Consider the following 23,624-nt stretch of genomic DNA (forward strand, 5'->3'; position numbering starts at 1 on the left):
TAATACAGTTTATACTTGTAGAGATAATTTAACATTTACCACCAAAACTATTGAGTCTAAATGTTCGGTAAGTGCATTATACACCAAACTAATGAAGTTTCAGATTAGAATATTTTCCATTACAGCAATTTTAACTATCAAAATAATATGCAAAGTCAGTTTTCTTGAATAATAGAAAATTAAGTGTCTCACGTCACTTGGTATATACTTTATGTACCATTATTTGAAGCAGTCTTCAAGTTTAATAAAGTGATTTTAGACCAAAAGTCTAGTCTGTCAATGTAAACTCAACCCTGAACTTTTTCACCACGATTCTTGGAATATGTTTTTCAAGCTTCACAAAATAACAATAAAACTTTTGATCGCGCCACACCAATGCATAATATTACAATCAAACAAAGTTGTTATCATTTATACTACCGCATAAAGAAACTAATTAAAGAAAATACGTATATCTATATTTTAAAAAAATACCTCTCACTTTACAAAGCGTAGACTTTTTTTCAAACTGCAGTTTCCAATACAAATGCGTAGGTATGCGAAATTTGAAAAACATTCGCACGTTACCGTAACCACCACCAGGGTCGCTGCGGTGACTTTCGTTGCCCGCGCTGATCGCTGATTGGTAGCGCGATTCAATGGAGCTGGCTTCGGACCAATCACAGCGGCGCTGGAAGAGCGAAAGGTTTAATATAGTAGCTGCGATATTGCCGGTACGGCGCATAAGTGAAAATATAGGCTAGTCGGACGGTTCAACTTTGATACACGGTGTCGTTAGCAGCTCAGTGTCTGTGTGCCGGTGTGTTTTGACATTCAGTGTGCAGTGCTAGTATTTGACTGAATTATTTGCGATGAAGGGAACTTGCCGCGCGATAGCGGCGCTCGCCCTCCTTGTCCTAGTGACGGACGCCGTGAGGGTACTGCCTAAGAGGAAAAAAGGTGAGTGCCTGGAAACTGGTGGAAAGTTCAGTGGTTCTAACTCCGCTAATCTTTGTGATTTTGAAATTGCGTGTGCAGTTGAGTGATAGTTTTTTTTTATTTTACCAGAAAACGGCCTGATTAAAGTGGAAAAGAAATATAGAAGTTCATAAGTACGATTTTTAATATTATATTTGTTTGTTTTTTGTGACTAACGGTAACTTTTTGGCTTTAGTAAAAAGATAAGTAGGTAAGTATTTTAGAGCTTTTGACATAAACACATATTTGACATTTATTTTTGACATAAAATAAAAGTGTATTATTTCACCTTTTTAAGTAACGTTTGAGCTATTTTATTCATAACAGTAATAAATTTGTATATATATGAATTCAAACCAAAATCTCTATTTACGAGACCAATATATTAAGAACTGTACTATGATTCAGCGCATATATTTTGTTATGTTTTAAAAGTAACGGCATTTTGACCAAGAAAACTAAATATCCGCACAGAAGATAAATGGTGATATACGTCAAATCGATGAAAAATTACCATAGTCAGATCTCGGAGTCCACTCTCTCGCAGCTGATAGTCTCCTGTAGTTAATGATCACGCCATGAAAAGTAAAATCTTAACCAGTTTGTTGAGAAAAGTGACTGCACACCGCAAGAGACATCAACGATAGCGATGCGAAAGCGCGAAACCTGCTCGGTTTACTATCGCACCGTGATCGTCACGTATCGTGTGTCTTAATTTATAGCATTATCCCGCACGTAAACTACCGTATAATATTCATCTCGTTGACGGATGGCTTATTTTCACAAACGGTTTCACTAAATTAACATTACTAAGCAGAAATCAAGTCATTCGTTGTATGATAATAAACATTCATTCTTCAGCACATTTTTAATAAAAATGTACATAAAATAGGGACACGGTTAATACGCACTTTTAATCGAAAAATACTTCTAAGAAGAACTATTTTTAAGAAGTATTTCAGTTTATATACATGAAAAGTAAGTACGTATTAACCGTATCCATTTCTTGCTTATAAAAAAATGTGATTTATTAATTTATTTATTCACGTCCTAGTTTGCCATTTTAATACGTTACATGTATGATACATAACTACATATTAAAAAATTAAATGTAAAAATAAGGATATCATGCAAAATAATATAGAGTACACATGATAGTGATAAATTAAAACATGGATGATATTAATACATTAAAAAATATTAATGATAAAATATAATGTTATACAGCACGTATTATATTATAAAGTATTAAAAAACAATTAAAGTAACAAATACAATTTATAACAACATAACATAACATAACAGTAACAAATAAAATATTACTATTAAAACGTACAAGTCAAAAATACATCAATCATCAATGTAATTATAATACAAAATTAACATACATACGGGAATTGAAAAAAATTGAAGCTATTTTTTTTAATAGTTTTTTTTTTCCTTAATTTTTTAAGGGTCATAAAATAAAATGTATACAAATTTAAATGAAGTTTGAAAACGCACGTTTTACTCTTTCAAACTTTTGCTATAAAACTTTAAAGAATGTGTCTCAAATCCGTCCAATCACACACGCACTTGAACGGATTTGACAGGAAGTATTTGTGAAAATAAAAAATCCAATTAACGCCGTGCGTTCAAATTTCTATAGAAGTATTATCTCCCGGCCGCAGAACAAACGCTAATTGAAGCGGAAAATTTATGCTAGTTCTTACATCTAGTTTTCCTATTTCACTTTCGATTTCATGCTAATAGCGTGCGTGTAGCTCACTTCCACAGACTTTAAAATTCGATTACGTGTTTGTGGCATCAAGAAAACTTAATTGAGATTAAAAAATTATAATCATTCCGGAACTAGCTTGGGTGAAATCGTTTAAAAGTTTTAGTTTTCTTAGTGATTTAACTTTCAGCTGGTTTTAATTTACATAATATGAAACCTGTTGATGCAGTTTGAAATTTGACACTAAAGAGATTTAAAAAGTAATTTAACGTGCCTCATAAATGGATAAAAAATTTATGTTGAAAACAGAAGGTAAAAGTGGTTAATTTAAAAAGGTATATTATTGAAAAGAAAATCTTAGAAATAGATTTTCTTCATTTGTACTTATATTTGCCAGTAAGTAAACTAGTTCTAGTTGGGATTGTTGGAAAACCTGAAGTACTGTTGCAATTGAAATCCAGTTTTAATTAACTCCTTTCATAATGCTCGTCAGCGCACACTAATTGTAATATTAAAACTCGGTAACTTACTTTTAATATTGATTTTTACCCTTTACTTCAGTTTTTCATCATCTTGATTATTGCTTTTTACTGTAGGTACCTTTACTTTTTCGCCTTTCTTTGTTGTTGTTGTAATACGTTGATTATTTTCTTCTTCTTATTTTTTAATTTTTTTTTTGCTGTAACGCCAATATGGGTAACATTAGATTGCACGTCCCTTGCATGTAGCTGGGAATAAAACTTTTTTATTATTATTATGTTCATTTTATCAACACCAATCAAATGGTTTTTTTAAAGCCCTAAGGACGTAAATAAATAATACATGCATTAAAATTAATCAATTACAAGCCCAAAAAAAGTAATATGCTTAAGCCTGAATAAGAATAATATTCATAAGTTTCTACATTTTCTAGCTTTGGGTACTGAGTTTTTATTTTTTTTTGTACAAATTTTACATTTCTTAGTACAGGCCTCACTATGTGGCTAACCCATGCTGAGGTCCAGTTAAAAATTAACATAAGAAAATTATGTTTACCATTCAGCTTGACGAATATACCATTACGTAATCACAATTTTAGTGGGTATTCCTGACAAAAGCTGTAAAAACATTTCTTTTAGGTGCGTCTTTGGAACCTAAATATTATAATATTAAAAACGAAAAATAATAAATGATTAAATTTAACAGGGAATTTTACCTGTAACTTTTTTATCTACTTAACCTAACAAAATGCGTATGATGTAAATGAACATTATACTTACCTATAAAACACCATGATTAATTCAATCTATGTAGGAGCTCAACTAAATATACGTTATCATCATATCCACAATTTCTGTAGCCCGCTTATTTGTCATGACCTTCCATTGAAATTCCATAGAGTTACTCATAAAAAGAGAAAGGTTCATTTTAAAACCTGGGTTCCTAAATATTTCGATGTCAGAACCCTATTTCGAAAATCGTGAGTGAACCGATTGTCCGATAGTGACGAACTCATAATTACTATGATTGAGATATTTATATTATATGGCAGGAAAAACCGATGAGATACACGGTAGAGTTTTTGGCTGCTCGATGGACCATGTTGTCACCTGGTTAACTTTCACTGATCTGGTTCGAACCAGCGCCCTACATTCACCGGTTCACAACTTTGGATAGGATTTGTATTACGCAAGATATAATATTCACGACACAGCCAGCGGAGAAACGAGATCGATAATAATATATAAACAAGGTGATTTGCATACGGTATATAACTCCATACTAACAGTTGATCGCTATCTTTAAATTAAACATCCTGAAATAAACGTATTCATTCGCCTAGCAGTTATGACACAAAAATCTTAGTTCTGATTTTAATTATATTGTCTCGGGTTTTTAGTTTGGAAAATGGACACCGATTTCATTAAAGAATATTATTCGGAATATTTCAATGATCTGTTTAGATAAGACAAATTCGTACTGCTTTTTTCTGTTTTTATGACTTAATTTAGACCAGTATTTAGTTCTGTTAAAAACAAATATGTAAAAACCCGAACTAATGATTTGACTTCTGTGCTAAGTCGATTGTAACGGTGAAGTTTTTCTTAAATCTCGGATACCTTGAATTTCAAAATATTTAAAAAAAAAATTAATGAGGATAGTTTTTTTGCTAGCCAAAAGTTCTTTTAGTTGTTTTAAAATTTAATCTGAATAATTATTGCGTTGAATTTCTTGAGAACCTGAACACTGAATTATCTTCGTCATTAAACCGGTCTGGGTCAGTCTGTCAGAAAGTGCATTAATGTGAAAGAAATTGCGGTGTATTTTATGCTCTCACTTACGTGTTTTTTTCTCAGGATCTGGATTAAATCCATTTTTCAATAGTAATGAAAAGAGTCTGTCGAAAAAAATAAAACTCTCAATTTGCCTATGGTATGTTCATATGATATTTTTTTAAACAAATGTACCAATAATTTTCTTTTTATCAAAACATTTAGAAACTTAGATCAAACATCCCATCCCAAAGACGTTGCTTGACGTATTAATAAATAAACGTTTTGAAGGTAATTATTAAAAGTTAAATTTACACTTTTCTAACTATGTAATGGCATTCTGGCTGGACACGTGAATGGAATAAACAGCCTCCCATCTCATCACAATAGCATCCATTGTGTTTAAATTGTATCAAACATTAACAAAAATAGTATTATGAATGTCATTTGAATTCGTGCTTTAATTTATACAACATCACGTTGACACAATACAATAAATTATTAGCTTTACATAAAATATTAACATATTTGAATACCGTTATCGCTTAATGGGTCAACAAACCGGGTAGATAAACATTGATCCACGCTGAATCGGAGAGCCAATTATTATCGGAAGGTTATTCACGTGAATTGAATGAATTTGAATAAATAATGTTATTATGATGCGTAGGAATTATACTAATGACACGGTAAGTTTTAACAAGCTTCCCGCGTTAACAGTATGTGCATAATGCTTGAGTGATTTAATAGATGCGATTCTTTATCGTATTCTGCATCGGGTTAAACGATATTATCTTTTGCTAATTTTATTTGAAAACCTTCTTTCTCCGAAACTTATTCAAAGATTTCATTCACGAATGAGCCTATTATCCATATATGTAAAACACCAAATAAAGCGGCTTGTCGTTGATAACTTACAACTAACTGAAAGGAGTCCTTATTGGAATGATTCTAGAAATACGACATTCATTCAACTTGCTTTAAAAAGCTGAATCCAGGAAAAAATTTATTGCAACATTTCGACCTCAATGAGTACGTTTTTATTATGAAAAAACGGTCTTAAACTTCGTTAAAACTATTGTTCAAATAACAATAGCAAGGTTAACGTGGTACAAACGCCTTGCAAAACACTGCGATTCTTAATTTGTTAAAACAAAAGATGACTCTCCAAAGTTTACTTTTAATGGGCATCACAATTTTGGGTTTTTAATCTAGTGAACGTTTTTTAAAGGTCATCTAAAATGATGAATATACTTTAACAGTAGCAGTTTTATTGGGTTTTAAACTAAAAGAACACTTGAAAAGTCATATTTTAAAGTGAGCATTATGTCAGTGTTTTTCACTCGTAAATATAAGATGGCTTAAGTTCCATATAAATGAGAAAAGGTTAGTGTTATTGAGTTGTAAAACGTCAGTACATTGCAAGATTGGTGATAATAATCTAGTTGTTTACTGATATCATAGCAAAGATAATCACTCAACGTTTAATGATATTCCCTAGCATTAAATTGAGCCGTGAAGAGTGTCAGTTAATTTTAATACATCATGCTCAGGTAGATGAGTACTCCAATTTGAGCTGACTTAAGTGACGTTAATAAAGCCAGTGTATCCTTGTTTTCACGCCTTGTTGAGTTCGCTCGGTTGTCCCATCTGCAAAGCGAAGCGAGAGAACCTCGGAGGCTCATCCGCCCGCCCAGCCAAGAGGAGAAAACACACTTGTCACATCTCAGTTCGTGCAATCGCGTATCTCCACTGTTGTTAGTTTGCTGGATCTCGTGACCATGGCCCTTGGCTATTGAATGCAGTTGCAGTGTTTACAGCAGCGTAACATACAGGCTGGTTAAACGTTAATAAATAAATTAAACGTTACCTAATAAAGAGATTACATAGACACATTTTTTTCCAACATCAATCAAACCGAAAGCATATTATGTGAATACAACTATTAAATATAAAATCTTTTGAGTGAAACAACGAAAACTCTCGGGCAGATAAACCTAGTGTTATGAAAATTCTTGAATGTTCACACCTGCCTTCATAAAAATCCTCAAACGGGCACACCTAACGTCATGAAAATTCTCGAACGGGCACATCTACCGTCATGAAAATTCTCGAACACGTACCGTCATGATAATGGCACATTTCTTACGACAGGAATTTCTATGTCGCTTCACCTTGTTTTCACTTTGCAACGTGATTTCCATCTTGAGTTATTGAACTTTTGAGAAACTATCATCAAAGTGATAGAAAAGTAAAACAACGATTCATATCGAATGTGTACTTAATTTTTACTGTAATTTATTTTAAGTGGCTGATAAAACTAGTGTAATATTATTTAAGTCAATCGATCGATATAAACATATTATTACGAAAGTAAAAGTCATCCTTAACAAAGTTGTTTTATCAACGAACTTTTTTTTTCTTTTTTTATAAGATTCACACATAACATGTAAAACGATCAAGATATAAAATGAGTATTTTCTAATCAATCTGTACCTCGTGAAAACATTTTATAATTAAAGAGACATTGAAATAAGTTCCAATAAATAATACAAAACAGAGCTTTTGTGTGTCCTCTTTGTCCTATTTGACTGCGAATTCAATAATAATTCACCAATTTTTGTAAAAGAAGCAAAATAAAAGAGATGATTTTTTAATTGATAATAATAATAGCTGTCACAGTTTTCCGCAACCCAATGAACTTTTCTGCATCGTCTTTTATAGCAAAAATAACTTTCTGAGCGGAATAATAACACTTGCAATGTCTGCTAAAACTTTCTCCGTTGCATCGCCGGTCAGTTTCGCGTTCTGCCATCGCGACCGATCTATGTAGATATATTTGTCTCGGTTTTTTTATTAACCGATCGCAAATAATTATATTACTTTCCCATCAGCTTCTCTCACAAAGACCCTAAACCGGTTCAACACTGTCAAATTACTACTTTTACTGAATGAAAAAATACCACGCCGACAAAAAATGCAAGAAAGCCGTGCACCGAAGAACGGAAAGCGTTTTGAATTCCTATAATGTATTCCTTATTGTATTGAACCTTTAAAATATAACAAACGAGCTTTTGTTCGCTAGAATAATATTGTTTTCGTCATTTAACAGTCGTCATAACATAATTTAGTAGCCTATAGTTTTCTATGACTTTTCATAAAAGGTAGCGACACCATTTTTTGTCACGTTAAACATATTATTTTTAATGGTATAACCCGTAACTGGACTGGGTAAACGGTACAAAGCCGTCCGGAGACTGTTACCAAATTAAGATATATATATATATATATATATTTTAATAAAACTGGATCATTTTTTACTTCGTTTTTCTCTAGTTTTTCTAGCACCTGGTCAACAAGCCAAATGAGCACATTATGTAATGAAATTGTGTTAAAAAACTGTAAAATATTTCAGACGTATGTCAAATTGGTAATGTTAATTAACGTTGCATATAAGTACGCATTACGCACACCCAAAAACGCACGCCTTATCCCAGTATATACGCATTAATTACCTTACATTATTACATAGAAAACAAATTTCTAAATAATTTTATTCATATTTAAGAGATTCCCTCACACTTGAGAATAAAATCTTATTTTCGTATTAGAAAATAAGTATGCGTGTGAGTTACTCTACGTAATGAATCACTGATAAAACGATCGCAGCGATTTCAATAATTTTATGATATTATGTGCGCTCTACCAACAAATTGCGGGCATTCCACGTTAGTTCCCAGTGAACTAAATAATTGTCTGCAATAGTGTTGTTTACTCTAACTCACAGCGAAGGATCATATTACAATCCACTTGTGTCACAATATTAGTATTATAACAGTTTTCCGACTGTAGTTGATATACTTAGCTCGAATGTACTAGTTCCTATTTCAGTACAATCTAAGACATTGAAGAAAATTTAAAGCTTTTTAAACGATAGTTAATAATGCCCTGGTGAAAGACCGCCATTCAGAATCTTAACAAGAATTCAATTTTGGTCAATAAATCCGGTTAAAACCATGGTTGGCTATTCAATTCTGGTCAATAAATCCGGTTAAAACCATGGTTGACTATTCAATTCTGGTTAATAAATACGGTTTAAACCATTTTAAGCAATGTTTAGATTCTGAACGGCGGTCTTTTAGCAGTGCAATATTATCCACCGCTTAAAAAGCTTTAAAAAATAGCCAGGCAGTTTTCCACCTTGTTTTTTCGAATCTCCTTCCCCTCCCTACCAACTAGCCTCACAACATGCTCCAATTGAGGATACCACAGTATCACTGGCTCCAGTTATAAGATAGTAGTTGGCACTATTGTACGGCATTCACTTTAAAAATTTAATTTAATTGACATATTCCACGTACGGGAGTGTAGTTTTAACTTTTGCTCCGGTGATAACTTTCAAATCTTTGTTGTTTTAGTATATTTTTTCCGTAAGGTGTTCAAATAGGTTACATGATAATTCAACACTATGACAATTCAACAGATATTTAAAAGTGATATGAAGTCATTAAAAGCGATTAAAAAAACTAATACGTAAACCTAACCTACGTGACCTATCTTATGTAGTTTTTGTTTCGTCATTTTTCTTGATTTTATATTTGTCATTCGATGAGTTAACCGGTCACCGTTCAAATAAAACATCTGTATTTTCTTTGAACTTACAGTAAATCTATAGGGATAGGATATATTATATAGAGATAATAAGGGGCTATCGAATCTATCGATAGCTGAAATGTATATCTAAAGGGATAGGAGATATTATATACGAGATAATAAGGGGCTATCAACCGCTGAAATGTAAATCTAAAGGGATAGGAGATATTATATACGAGATAATAAGGGGCTATCAACCGCTGAAATGTAAATCTAAAGGGATAGGAGATATTATATATGGGATATTAAGAGGCTATTAACCGCTGAAATGTATATCTAAAGGGATAGGAGATATTATATATGGGATATTAAGAGGCTATCAACCGCTGAAATGTATATCTAAAGGGATAGGAGATATTATATATGGGATAATAAGAGGCTATCAACCGCTGAAATGTATATCTAAAGGGATAGGAGATATTATGTACGAGATAGTAAGGGGCTACCAACCGCTGAAATGTATTTCCTAAAATATGTTTTCTTTTTCTGCTTGAAATCTCATAATTGCTCAGTTCTGGGTGTTACGACTGTCAATTACTTAATTTAGAAGTTAGAATCTTACAAAATGACTTGACACCAAAAAATAATTGATTCACCATACCCAACTGGCAAATGCTCTGTCGGGTTTTATACCACGTTGATCGCGTTCAACATGAATCAGTAACACAGAACGACAAATACTTCACTATTTGTTTGTTTCCTCAGATTTTCAATTTCGGTTTAAAAATAAACAGCAGCATCTGTGAGATTCTGTAGAAAAAAATACCAATTAAAACTGAACAAGTGACAAGCAACGAAGACAATAAAATTTATAATAATATTCTAGTACAAACTTTCCGCATTTATTATTATTATTCGCTCTAGTAAATACATCGTAAACACATTATGCAGTATCTATGTGTTTTTTAAAGTACCCATAATGATAGTACATGCTTCGTTACTTAGATCATTATCATTTTCAAGATAAGTACATGAAACGAATACTAATATATTTATTATTAACTAGGGCAGGATGGAACGATAATATAAAAATTATATTTATACTTATCGACCAAAAATGCAGAACCACTTTTGAAAAGGATAGCGATTCAAAGAATATGTATAACAACGGGCCGCTAAATTATGTCCACTGGACCTAGTTCAGTGAAACCACCCGCGTTGTCTTAGTAACGTATCTTCCCGCTGTTAATTCATCTAATCATCTGTCAAGAATTTGATCAAAACAAAAACTTGAAAAATTTCGAATAAAGAATTATTCAATTATTATAAACAATAATTATTAGCCTGAAGTACTCATATAAATTGAAAAAATCTTCCGAGAAAAATAAATGCCGCTGACGGGAATCGAACCCGCATTCTTCCGAATGCCGGTCGGATGCACTAACCGCAATCGGAAGGCTGCGGATTCTATTCCCGTCGGCGGCAATCATTTTTTCAGAAGATTTTTTAAATTTAAATGGGTGTTTCAGGCTAATAATTTGTTATCCTTTGCTTAAAAAACCTTGTTTTGGAAACAAAAGTTTATCTTTAAAAAATATATTTAAATAATTTTTAGTTCATAAATTATATTGGTACCGACTTTATCGCTTGTCTGATATGACCAGTACCTAGTTACAATTATGAATATTAAAATGTCAATGAATTTGAGTAATGTTGTGCTGCGGATAAATAGGATAAAACAAGTGCCAGCCGAACCACGAATTATGGTAATTGAAAGAAGCACCCTTACGCATTACGCAGGAATATTTCACATGACTTACTTACCCACGCACCGATAACCGAAATTAGTATGTTGTCTTTGTTTATCTTTTAGGTTTTACAAGCCTTTGAATTATTTAAAACACGCGTATAAAAATTACATTTAATTATACAAAATGAATAAAAACCGAAGTTTTCCAAAATATGCTCACTCCAATTTCACACTTTCTGTTCACGTATTAATCAAATATACAGACATCGCGTTATTGAATTGTTCAAAACACAAGATTGATCAAAACATTGGTCAGGTACACGGTGCCATGTGTGCACGAAAGCGTAATACATTTGCGAACGTAAACGCGAACCGAGCCACGAATTTACGGGAAAGGAATGAAGCAACTGCAAGCGGCGTTTCGCCCCGTTTGCGGTGGCTTTGTCCCTTTCCTATAAGTTTAGTTCGGCAATTCGGCTCGCGTGTGTATACTTAGCATAAAATCACAACGCAACTTGAAAGTTTTCAGCTTGTACTGAAATTAATTATAGGAATGAGTAGAAGCAATAATGCAAATCAATAACCTCCAAATAAATTGTCTGGATTTTTTTCTAATCGCCACTAAATGCTGTACAAGTCTTTTACTTTTTAACTATATGGAGTAATAGTGTTCTGATTATAACCATGCATATACATTTAAAAAGACACACAAGACAAGCAGGCTCAGAATTTACGTGTATAAAATAGTAGGAATAAAAAATATTAAGAAACATCATTTCTAAAACGTTCAATATTTCTTCGTAAATCTGAAAATTTCATTGATTATGTTATCTAGGTTACCGTGGTCGAGGGGTAAGCCTCCCGAATAGCAATCCGGATGTCACGGGTTCAAATCCCGCACGAGTAAATTGTATTTGATTAATTTGTGTTATTTCACAGTTCAATAGTGGAATTTAATCTCACTATCGTCCCGTTGTAAGACCACCATTCCGAATTGAAATGTTGCTTCAAACGGCTTATTATATTTTATGACCAGATTCGAAATGCCACATACTTTCCCAGATTCCCGTGGGGATGTACCTGGACGAATAATTGTTTTTTTTTGTGTTGTATATTTTTAATGAGATAAAAATATAATTTTAAATGTAGTTTATATACTGAGAAAAATGAGTACAGCTTTTTTATCAAGATACTATTAAAAATGTGACTGCATGACCATTTTCTAATAAAATATTAGTCATTCAGAATATATTTGAACACGTGTTCATGGAGATGCCCTTTTCCGAATGAATATAATGGACGAGATGAGAAAAATATTATTATTTTGATGAACACGTGTTCCGACTTCCTCATAACATATTTGTTCTTTACTGATAGTTTTATATGAAATTTGTTAAATCATTCGTTATGTGCCTCTAGTCCCGTTGTCAAATTATTTTAGCCGAATTATGAAGGCGCCAAGATGTTGATAAGACACAATATAACACCTAACAGTCTCAACACAGTGATCACCTACCAGATACCTAGGTATGCTGGTTTTCACAAGGCGTTAAAATTTAACTGGCGCAAGGCGCCGTTTTGCTCAGGTAGGGCCCTGGTAGGTGATATTATCGTAATGACGGAGGGATTACGTGCATAATCGGAAAAAAATTCAAGAACCAAAATATTAATTTTCAATAATTTATTTTTTTCGGTAAAAAAAGATGTATTGTTTCGGTTACAGCCGGGTGTCTTGTTACTATCCGACGAAGCAAAAACTTTTCGTATATATTCCGCGCGCTGAGCAATCCGGCAAAACTGAGTAATCTCACAAAAAAAGTAGATGAATAGAAATTCGTGCTTTTTACTGCACGCAGTTAGAAATCGATTGTGAGGAGGTGCCAATCGCTCGATCGTTAATTTATTCTGAGAGTCTGTATTCTGTACAAGGCATTGCAGCCGAAAATAATTAACCGCTCCAGCGGAGTCTTTAAGGAAGGGGATTGGGGATCGTTGACGAGCACTCAACAGCCGGCAGAATTGTATCGATAGTTTGTAATGATAGATGATAGATCGCTTTCACATTTCGGTGTTTAGCCACGGAGGTTTTGCAGGCGGCTTGTGGCGGGTATTTCGTTGATTTCCGTACTTAGCGCATCGCTGCCCTCCGAGCGGATCGGGGGCGTATAATCAAACTATTCGTCAACTGACGCTAGACCATTTTGAAAGCCTGCATTGGTTCTCAAGATGTCATCAGCTGGTTTTTCCAAAATTTATACCATAATACTTGATCTGATCTCGGCTCTGTTGCATAAATGTTTGGTGTACGTGAATATTTCACGTACACCACTTCAATCAATAAGCTAGGTAACAGATTTATTTTAGGACTTTTTTTAAGAAGATATAATACTTTCATTATAAATGAAAAATCTTAGACTAACATCCAACGTTAATTATACGTCATTTCAAAAATATTAACTGACAATCTGTATTTCACAGTATTGGGTATAGAAGGTCAGCTATTGCACGTGTTTTACAAGATAATGCCATGCCTGGCAGATGATTGTGTGAACATTTGTAATCAGGTATACTTATCAGATACTTTGTACCTTTACCTGCTGTTATGAGTTATGAATGAACGTACTGCAGTACAAAGCTTGCCGCCTACGATCTGTAAATGTTTAAGTAGTACGAGCGGATAATATATCCACACTCCGGACTGAAAGGTTCTCGCTGAAGGCAAGCCACGCTAATCGGCTACCTTCTCGTGCCTACTATTAACTCCGTTGAACGGAAACTTGAAGTTGTGTTCCCAGTTGTCAATTGCAGCCTTTATCTGACGGGTCTGCAAATACGAGTTCGTTTAACATTACCACAATAGCCTGTAGAAATGGGTTTCACTTCTACTTTTTACCGATATTGAGGTACAAAAGAACGTTTTCAATTAATTTTGCATGGCATCCGGCAAATATTTTGTTGATCTCTTTTTATCTTCGTTGTATGCTTGTAAGGTTTTTTTCAGCAACGGACTTACGTATAAAAACATGCCAGGCTAATAAATCATTTTAATCTTGATGTGGGTGGTCTTGACTAAACTTGTAGAGTTACAGATGACTTAAAATAAGAAGGTTAAAGTTAATCATCGTAGAGATCAAACTACCTAAATAGTAGGATCGAAACTTTTACTAATGTAGAGTGGTAGTCTTGCAAACGGCCTCTGTCACTTATTGGTCTAGTCCAGGTCTAGGCCACTGACTTTAAAATGGCATTCTGTAGATTTAAAAACAAGTAAAAGCGCAAATATGGATTTTCCTGTTCTGGTTTGAATGTCTGGTTTTACGTCTGTCGTAAGACGTATCAATAAATAAACCTCGAGGTATATCTTGCGTACGTTTGGGTACTTTCGTACATTCATGTGTCAGGTATTACATAAATGATTTGATATCGTGCGTAACATGTCATTCTTTACAGCAAGTATTACAAAAAAAACTACAACCTGTTGGATATAGTTCAATAAAAGAATATAAATAACCTAAATATCTCCACGTGTGTCCGAATGAGAAAAGCCGCATTTACGCATTCTCGTTCGGCAGCTGGTTGTTAGTTGCTGTATCTATTGTCAGATTGCGAAATAAATCATTCCGAGTAGATTCAGTATCTGGAGCTTTGTCGCTTGGGAAATATTTTTTCTCTGCATGACCGCAAAATTAAACAACGATATCCAATTTTCCTACGTACAGTTTAAATAGCGTGCGTTGGAATTTAAATTACGAATGTCTGAATTGAATTTGCAGTAAGTATGAAAAAAGGGTGTAGAAACTTGGAAATGACTGTACACTGTCGGTCAGATAATGATTTCTATTTATTATGATTCAGGAATGATTTAAACACGACATGACGATTTGATTTGACTCTCTTTACACGGACTAAAGACATGGTCCCAGGTCGTTATTTTATTTTACATTGCCTCAACATGTAACTATGGCGAATTCTCTATAAAGTTAAATTGAATTTTTTAAACGACCAAATCTTAATAGAATATTTAGCTGATTGTTTTATCAAAAGAGAGCAGAATAAAAGAGAATTCTCTAAAATTTGAAACAAATCGCAAAATGCTTTTAATGTAATTTTTTATCTTCGTGACAATTGTTTTAAATTGTCTCATTAGTGATTAGGTACTTATTATTTCACAAGTAAATATTTCACGCACAAACGAGCAATTTTGCTTGAGAATTTTTGTAAATATATGCAAATAAAAAAATATTGTACACTTCTATTACACCGTTAAACTATTATTAGGTATTATAACATTGCAAATTATCTCAATTACAACATAGGGTTTACTTCTGAAATTAATTTAATCATTTATTTAATCATTAATTTAATCCCTTATCAGGCACAAGAGCTCCTCTTTTCTGATAAGGTATACATGACCATATATGAACCTTAATATTATATTTTGCAAAATATGTATGTATTAATGTAACCCATATGATGTATATTAAAATAATAAAAAATAAAAAAATAAAAAAAAATTTAGTTTAAGTATAGTTCACCTAAAAGAAATAAAACAAATAAATAGGATGTGTTAGTTTGATTTTACCTGTACTCATCTCATGCTCATATTACCGAATCAATGATGGTTGAACTTCGCAAGCGAATCTGATAGTATTATTGTCCTAGCGTCTGGACGATGTAGGCCCTCTGATTGGTCAAATTTAAATTGTTTGTTTCGGTTAAATTCCGCTAACTTCAAAATTATGACCCGATTTAATACTAAAATAGGATCCGCAGATTTCTTCAAAAGCATCTTTTCTGCTCAAATAATTTTTAGATAATATCGAAGAAAATATGTTTTAGAAAGTTCACAATGCATTGGATTAATTACATTACAGTAAAAATTATCCACAATTACGTTTTATATATTTGACGTCTGTCAAGAATCAGACATTCCAGGGTTCCTTAAAAATGTCAATCCCTCCTTTACCGGCCGCTGGAGTAGTTTTGCTATTGGCCGACAGAGCGCATAAGAGCGATATATAAATACGTACAATTTCATTTATTCAAACAACGGTAATTATTTACGTGAAACTACAGTTTTAATACGCATTTACAAATAAAACAAACATTTGATTCAACTTAATGACAATAAACAACAAGTCTTTGCATGTACGATTTTGAAAAATATTGATATTTAATATTATTTACGTAAATAATAATTTCGCACTATTTGACAGAACACCGACATGAAGTTAACAATACGCGGAAGTATAGGCACTGCCAACCCAATAAAATAACATGAAAGACAATCGGAAGATAGAAACGCTTCGTTGATTGTAAAATTAGCCAACAAATCTCTAATCTGACATGTACTTATATGTTTAATAAAACAATCATTTTGCCAGGTATATAATATATATTATATTAAGGTATTATTCGGAATCGCTGGACATAATTCTTCGGATTTACCTTAATTAATATAAAAGGAATCTGAATGCATTTGGGAATTTTTTAATTTTAGCATTTTAATTTTTAATTACGTAAAATTAAAATTCGCTTTCGTTGTATTGGATGACAGCCGGAATAATTTCTATTGATGATATTTTCTTTTTTTGGTATTCCTGATATGAGTGGCTAGAATTTTTACAATTTACTCTATGCAAATACTAGGTAGGTGGTACTATTTTAGCCAAGCTCGAAAAATAAAATAAAGGTATTTTGGTTTCTTTTACAAGTAAGGAAATATTTAAAAAAAGGTTATTATAGGTTAGGATAGGTTAGGTTAGGTTATGCTAGGTTAGGTTAGGTTAGGTTGGATTAGTATAGTTCAAGTTAGTTTATAGGTTAGGTTAGATTAAGTTGGATTATTATAGGTTAGGATTAGTCAGGTTATGTTAGGTTAGGTAACGTTAGTTAGGTTATTACGGGTTAGGTTAGGTTGGGTTATTATAGGTTAGGTTGGATTTTTATAGGTTAGGCTGGATTATTGTAGGTTAGGTTAGGTTATTATAGGTGAGGTTAAATAAAATAATAATGATAATAATAGCGAAATAAATCATTTGTGTTTTTTAAGTAGGCACTATTTTGCCGGAATATTGTATTACATTATAACTTTTTAATTTACGTTTTTCAATTGTCTCTAGCCGTTCATTTCAGGAATACCGACAAAAGAAAATGTTATCAACATAAATTATTCAGGCTGTCATCCCATACAGCGAAAGCGAATTTTCATTTTACGTAATTAAAAATTAAAAAGCTAAAATTAAAAATTTCCCAAATGCTGTTCGATTCCTTTTATAGTAATTAAGGTAAATCAGAAGGTATTATTTAAAAATATTTCGTATTTTTCCGTGTCCAGCGATTCCGAATAATTACCTATATTAATTTACATTTAGCCATTTAGGCAATTATTCGGGAAAGGTAAAGTTTTAGCCGAACAACTGTCATTCTTATATGCCTAAACTCCTTCCTGTTCCGTGTTTTAACAATATATACTCACCCTCTCTCTGTGAATGACCTAATATCTACCTATTAAATGTAATTGTTGTTAGTATCACTTAAACTGGGCGAAGCCCAACCAAGTGCCGCCCGAAGGGCCTAGCAGAAAAAAACCCGCGGAGCGGGTTTTTAACTGCTAGTAACATTTAATGTTTCAAAATGTTCTCAAATTTGTGCATTTCTTTTAGTTTCTGCTAATTGTTTTATCATCAACCTTGAATAGTTACGCAAATGCACTTATTTTGCATTTTATTTCTGAAAAGTCTACCTTTTATCGGTTAAAAATTGATACGCAATATTTATTTGCCATAACTTTGTCAAACTTTTGCATAGCGAATACATTATAAACCAATAACGAGTTAAATCAAAATTACAAGCGTGAATAAAGGAACTACAAGTTTTCAAACCGACTGAATACTGTCTTAATATATTCCTGCGTTCATGGTATATTAATTTATTGCGCCTTAAAAGTCGTATTGTTTTTATTGGTATTAAAATATATGTTGGTTTTACCCGTGATAAGCTTTAAATAAAATACGCCAGATTGGCCAAGTTATTATGATTCGTATCGTGTTTCCACGCGTCACGTACAGAAGTCCACCACCTCTTAAAAAGAGTAATAGGTATATTTTCCATGCAGGTACAATGACATTGTAATAAAAACTTCCAAGCGTTCAATAAAGATTACTTATTTTTTATGGTTTTAAAATACATTTGTTTTTATAAATGAATATATTTACACATTGGCCTTTTCTAAAGGCTTCGAATACCAAACATAATTTAGCCAAGCCTAAAACAAAATACTATCAATCTATTAGAGTTTTTAATTGTGGGTTGCGTTAGGTTGTGAATTCAAATTACCATAAATGAGGATCACTTTCAATTGACTACTGATGATCGATATCATCGGTTCAGTGCAGTGCGCAATTGTCTATTCTAATAATCTACTTATATTGACAATTAATATCATTGACATATGAATATTAGTAGACCTGCCCTAAGTGATTAAAAGCGTATTATTCCCCACTCCCCATACCGGTTCCATTGGAGCCGGCTGGGCTCGCGTATGGCTTCCCGTGAATCTTGAGAATGTGACGTCATCATTCTTGTTCGAACTAGCGTCGAGCTATGGTCGAGGCATTTTATGAAATAACACGGCAAAATAGTGGCTTGTGCTATGAAAACTTGTAAAAATAGATGTGAAAAAGAGAATAAACCCAATTGTCGTATTACATTCCATATGTAAGCATTATTTTAAGCTTATTCACATCGTATAATATGAATCAGTTGTAGAAACATATACTATCACATCGAGATACATCTGGTCGAATGTAGCGATTCTCAAGTGTGCGCATCGTTGTTACTGGGAAGTAAATTATGAACACTTATAAAAGTGTCTTAACTAAATACGTAAACAAAATATTCGACTCTGAAAATAGAAGAATTTTTTTTTGCCGAATTTGGACTTCGCAAATTTGTTCATAACGTGGCGAGTAATTTGCGCTCCCATGTAAAAATGTCTATTCATTCAAAAGCAGATTTTACTTTTAAGAACTAAATGGTGATATTATAATGCGAGATGCCTATTTACTGTCAGATTGATTTATTGACGAATCACAGTCAGCTTTACCCCCTTCGTTCTTCAACAGTTGATTTTACCCCTCACCTTTAATTTCTAGTCTATATATTCATATGTCTGTGATTAATATGCTTTTATTTGCTTCCTACCCAAGCTCTCGCCTAGTGTAATCAAAATCACTGGTCATAAGAAATACAATTTGTTTACGGAAGTAGGCATGTAGTTTGGCGGAATTGTACCGTTATAGCTCACATCCTCTATAAAGCAAATTTACAGGTATCTTTTTATATGTGGAGCTGTCCCCATATTGGCCTGAAATGCCCACATGGTGCGGTATGGACACTGAAGCGTGAAAAATATTTTGGCACGTTTCGCGAGCCGGTCAACCAAATATATGATTTTGTTGGCCGATGGCCCTATTCAAGGATAATACTGCCTTTGTTGTTAAAACAAAGGATTGGAAAGTAGTAAAAACAAAAACAAAATAAACTGTAATTAACAGTTAAAATCATAGAAACATTGTTTTTTTGTTAAAAAGCATTGTTTTTCCTTCCAATTAGTTTGAAAGGCATTTTTTACTGTTAAATGTTAAATGTTTTAATGTTCTACCAAATATATACAACTAGGCAGACAATCGTTTTGTATGTTCTACTAAAATTGGGTGAACGGTGAGCTCTGGCTTCGTGAAATTTCGACATCATGTAGACCCAACTAAATATTGAAATAATTTAAAACTTGGTTGAACCTGAGTAGTAGCAGTAGTAGCTTGGTAGTTTATTAGCGATAGGTACATTGTAAGGATTTCATTTGGTATTTAGTGGTGAACGACCTTACACGAGCAGCAAAACCATAAAAATAACTTGTTCTTAAAACATTAAAAATAGCTACTTCATTAACTTAAACGAGGTGAAAACGAGGTTGATTTAAATATCCGGAAGTAGATAATTTCACTTTCCAAATTATTTTTAAAAAAAGGGTTCGGAAAATTACTTTATAACATAAAAACTAGTGTAGAATCAATTAAATTAATACGCCCAATACGCCAAGTACGCCCTTCGGCAGTTGGGATATTAGCCATTTAGTCTACATTATGCAAGGCTTGTCATGGAATCCCACGTTCGGTTGTTCGTCCCACACTGTAGAGCTTTATAAAATATAAATGCTTTATAACAACAACTAACCGCTCAATTGCTTTGCATGTCAGTTCATTTCAAGATTCGTGTTTCATGATAAACAGACGAATGGTTCAGAGTTAACAGGTGGACACAACAACAAATATCAACATCAATGTTTAATAGATGTCTTCAAGTATGTACAATTTCCTAGAGATGTGCAAAATTAACATGTTTGCGAGTCACATAATATTCCTGGTGTTATGATGAACACGGAAGCTAAATTGAATTTTCTGTACGCACGAAGCTCATATCTTATTAGAATTACCTCGATGCTACAATAATATCTTCCTCTGTGATATAATATGCATTGAGTTGGTTAATAGTCTCACGGGTTATCAGTGCATAAAGAAACATTATTAATTGCCTACCTTAGCAACACGTTCTTCTTGGGGAGACTTCAATATAGATTTATTGTTTCGGCTTCTGTTGAGTACCAACCTCTAAGTTCCGGCTCAGCAGCCTATGGAATCAGGATCTGTTACGTGGGTTGATATATTTATAAATATGACCAGGGTATTGTGCTTACAAGACCTATGCACATTGAAGCGAACCCTCTTTTGAATAGGTATGTTATCGTGAGAGGAATTTATAAATTTTAACTGTGTTCCTTTGGTTTTGTTTATTCAGATCATATAATGTACTTTAACAGTTACAAATAAATCGTAAAAATCAGTTGTTGCTCTCTGTAAATAGATTACACGAAACATCTTTTGGTGCGCCTAGGGGGGTACTTTTTTACTTTTTTAAATAAAGGCATACAGAGTTCCGGGCCAAAAAGGCCCCTTTTTCTTTCATTATGATTTTAATTAAAAGGTTGTTGAAAAATAGATGTAATATAGGTTTTGTAAAAAAAATATTTTATATGCAAAGGAACATGGCTGCAAGAGAGGGAGAATTAGTATTTACGTGGGATTTGTTTCGGTTTTTTTATATTGGTTTTTTATATTTTCGTCGTACTTGTACTCGTTTTCAAGGGTGGGTATACTTAAGATGTGTTATTTAAGGAGTGGGACGTCAGAGTCCTGGAGTTCATGGAGTTGCGAAACCCTAATCCATTTGTGTGCTCCTAAGGCAATTTGTATGGCTTCATTTTTAAAAGATTGAAGTCTTTTTAAATGCAATTCTAAAGCCTGGCCCATATGGGACTTGCTTATGTTAGTTTTGGCCTTTTTGTCGATTTGTAAATTAAGAGTTTGCATTTGATTGATATTTTTTTTATTTTTCTTACATAGCATGAGGTAGAAGGCTGACACTCGTGTGTTTTTCCAGGTCAACTTATTGTCGAGGGTTACTCCAAGGTATTTAATGCTTTTCTGCTCCGAATAGGAGAGCCTGGGAGGTTAAAACCGTCTCATGCGTGGCAAATGTGGCAAGACTTTCTTACACCAACCAACTCTTCATTCGGCCAGCTGTTAGTCTTTTTTTTCATTTTCACTTCCTTCAATAAAAATCAATTTCGATGTTTTACATCTGCCAAGCAACTAGTCACGGCTATTTTTTCATCAACGACTATTAAAATAAATGGTATAGGAATATATTTTTCACAGTCCTCCTTACTAGTGATTCCTGTTCCGAGGTGGAATGTGTATAATTGTGTTTATACATCATGATTTCCTCATCATCGTGTTTATTGACTATTTTTTTTGATTTCCTCATCTTCATGTTCAGGGACCTCATTTTCATGTTGTTTAGTTGAACCGTTTCAGTTTTGGAAAATATCTTTCTTTATCAATGTAAAAGGTTGCCTGCTTTTCGTCCTAACGACAAAGTGTTCATTTCAGTTAATAAAAAAAACAATTTTGCTTAAAAGCGGTAAGTATTTTGTCCGTAATTACATACGAATTAAGTCCGCATTCCACTGTAAAATTGGACTAAATGGCAGGTGGGCACAATGGTTAAGAACACCTGGAATTGACCGCACTCTTTGACTTAGTAATATCTCGCATAGATACTTTTACTTTCATAAGTAGTTCAGTATAACCTGTTATTCAATTTTCGGACATATATTATTCGTTCGGCCAATTGTCTTTTTCTCTTCCCGCTAACGTGCCGGTAAATGAAAGCAGTCGAACGCATTACGAGAGTAAATGAAAACAATTTTTAATGGTTTTGTGCGAGAAAGTGAGGAAACGTCTTACGATCGTAAACTCATTTATGAATAAACTACTAATATTATTTCAGACCGAATAAAGTCGTCTCGTTTATTACTACTTATTCAACGGTATGAAGGAATGGATCACAATAAAACATTAATGGCTTCCTCAGCAAGCAACACAGCAACTAGTCATTCGATTTTTCATTCATTGCAAAAATTACCTTGGCTCTTTTCTGTGATCAGGTCCGAATCACTTGATTCATTCCAACCTTCTATTTTTCCACTTATTTGACGACATTCTCAATTTAATTTAATTTTTTATGAATAAAAAAAATTGTGATTTTCTTAAAACCAAATGCCCGCATTATGATAATCGTTCATGATTTTAATTATAATGTAGGAACTAGGAAATGATATTCTGTAAAAACAAATAATAATAACCAAAACTGAAATAAAAATAAGTATTAAACTGAATGATCAAAATGATATTTTAAATAAAATAGAAATCAAAATGATATTTTAAATAAAATAGAAATCAAAATTATATTTTAAATAAAATAGAAATCAAAATTAAAATATTACAAAATAATAAGATTAAAATAGATCTTGTAGAATTATACCAATTATTTTATGTAAGACAACAATTTTAACGCATGTTAGTCGTCTAGAATACTACATGTTTATGATCAATGATCACATTGTTATTTAGTAATAAGAATTTTTTTTATGTTTTCTTCTCTCATGCTCGGCCCTTTCAAAAATTCAATGTCAAACACGGATAGTAAAAAAGGATATAATATTATTTGACTTTATGTCGGTGCTCAATGCGTTGTATATCTTTTAGGATAAATTCTCGCCAGAAAGCTACTCGTAAGTTGTCTCTGCACAGTTTACACCAAGGCTGCCCAACCTTTTTAACAGTTGGGCCAAATTGACGATTTTGAATCACTGGCGGGCCACTGAATACCTGACGGTTCCTATTTCCATGGGGGGGGGGGTTGTTAGAGAATTTCTATAAAACATAATTCC

General features: G+C 32.9%; 1 protein-coding gene across 1 annotated transcript in view; it reads left to right on the plus strand.

Moving 5' to 3' along the window:
* The first annotated feature begins 732 nt into the window (after positions 1-732).
* Positions 733-23,624, plus strand: part of stw (laccase) — an 81,519-nt gene continuing 58,627 nt past the window's right edge. The window contains exon 1 of the mRNA XM_089635022.1: positions 733-939. Coding sequence (XP_089491148.1) covers positions 852-939 — 88 coding nt within the window. The 5' untranslated portion in view covers positions 733-851. The remainder of the gene's footprint in view (positions 940-23,624) is intronic.

This window comes from Hesperophylax consimilis, chromosome 8 (genome assembly GCF_061612785.1).
Source record: "Hesperophylax consimilis isolate HC1 chromosome 8, BYU_Hcon_1.0, whole genome shotgun sequence".
In the NCBI taxonomy this organism is placed as follows: Eukaryota; Metazoa; Arthropoda; class Insecta; order Trichoptera; family Limnephilidae; genus Hesperophylax; species Hesperophylax consimilis.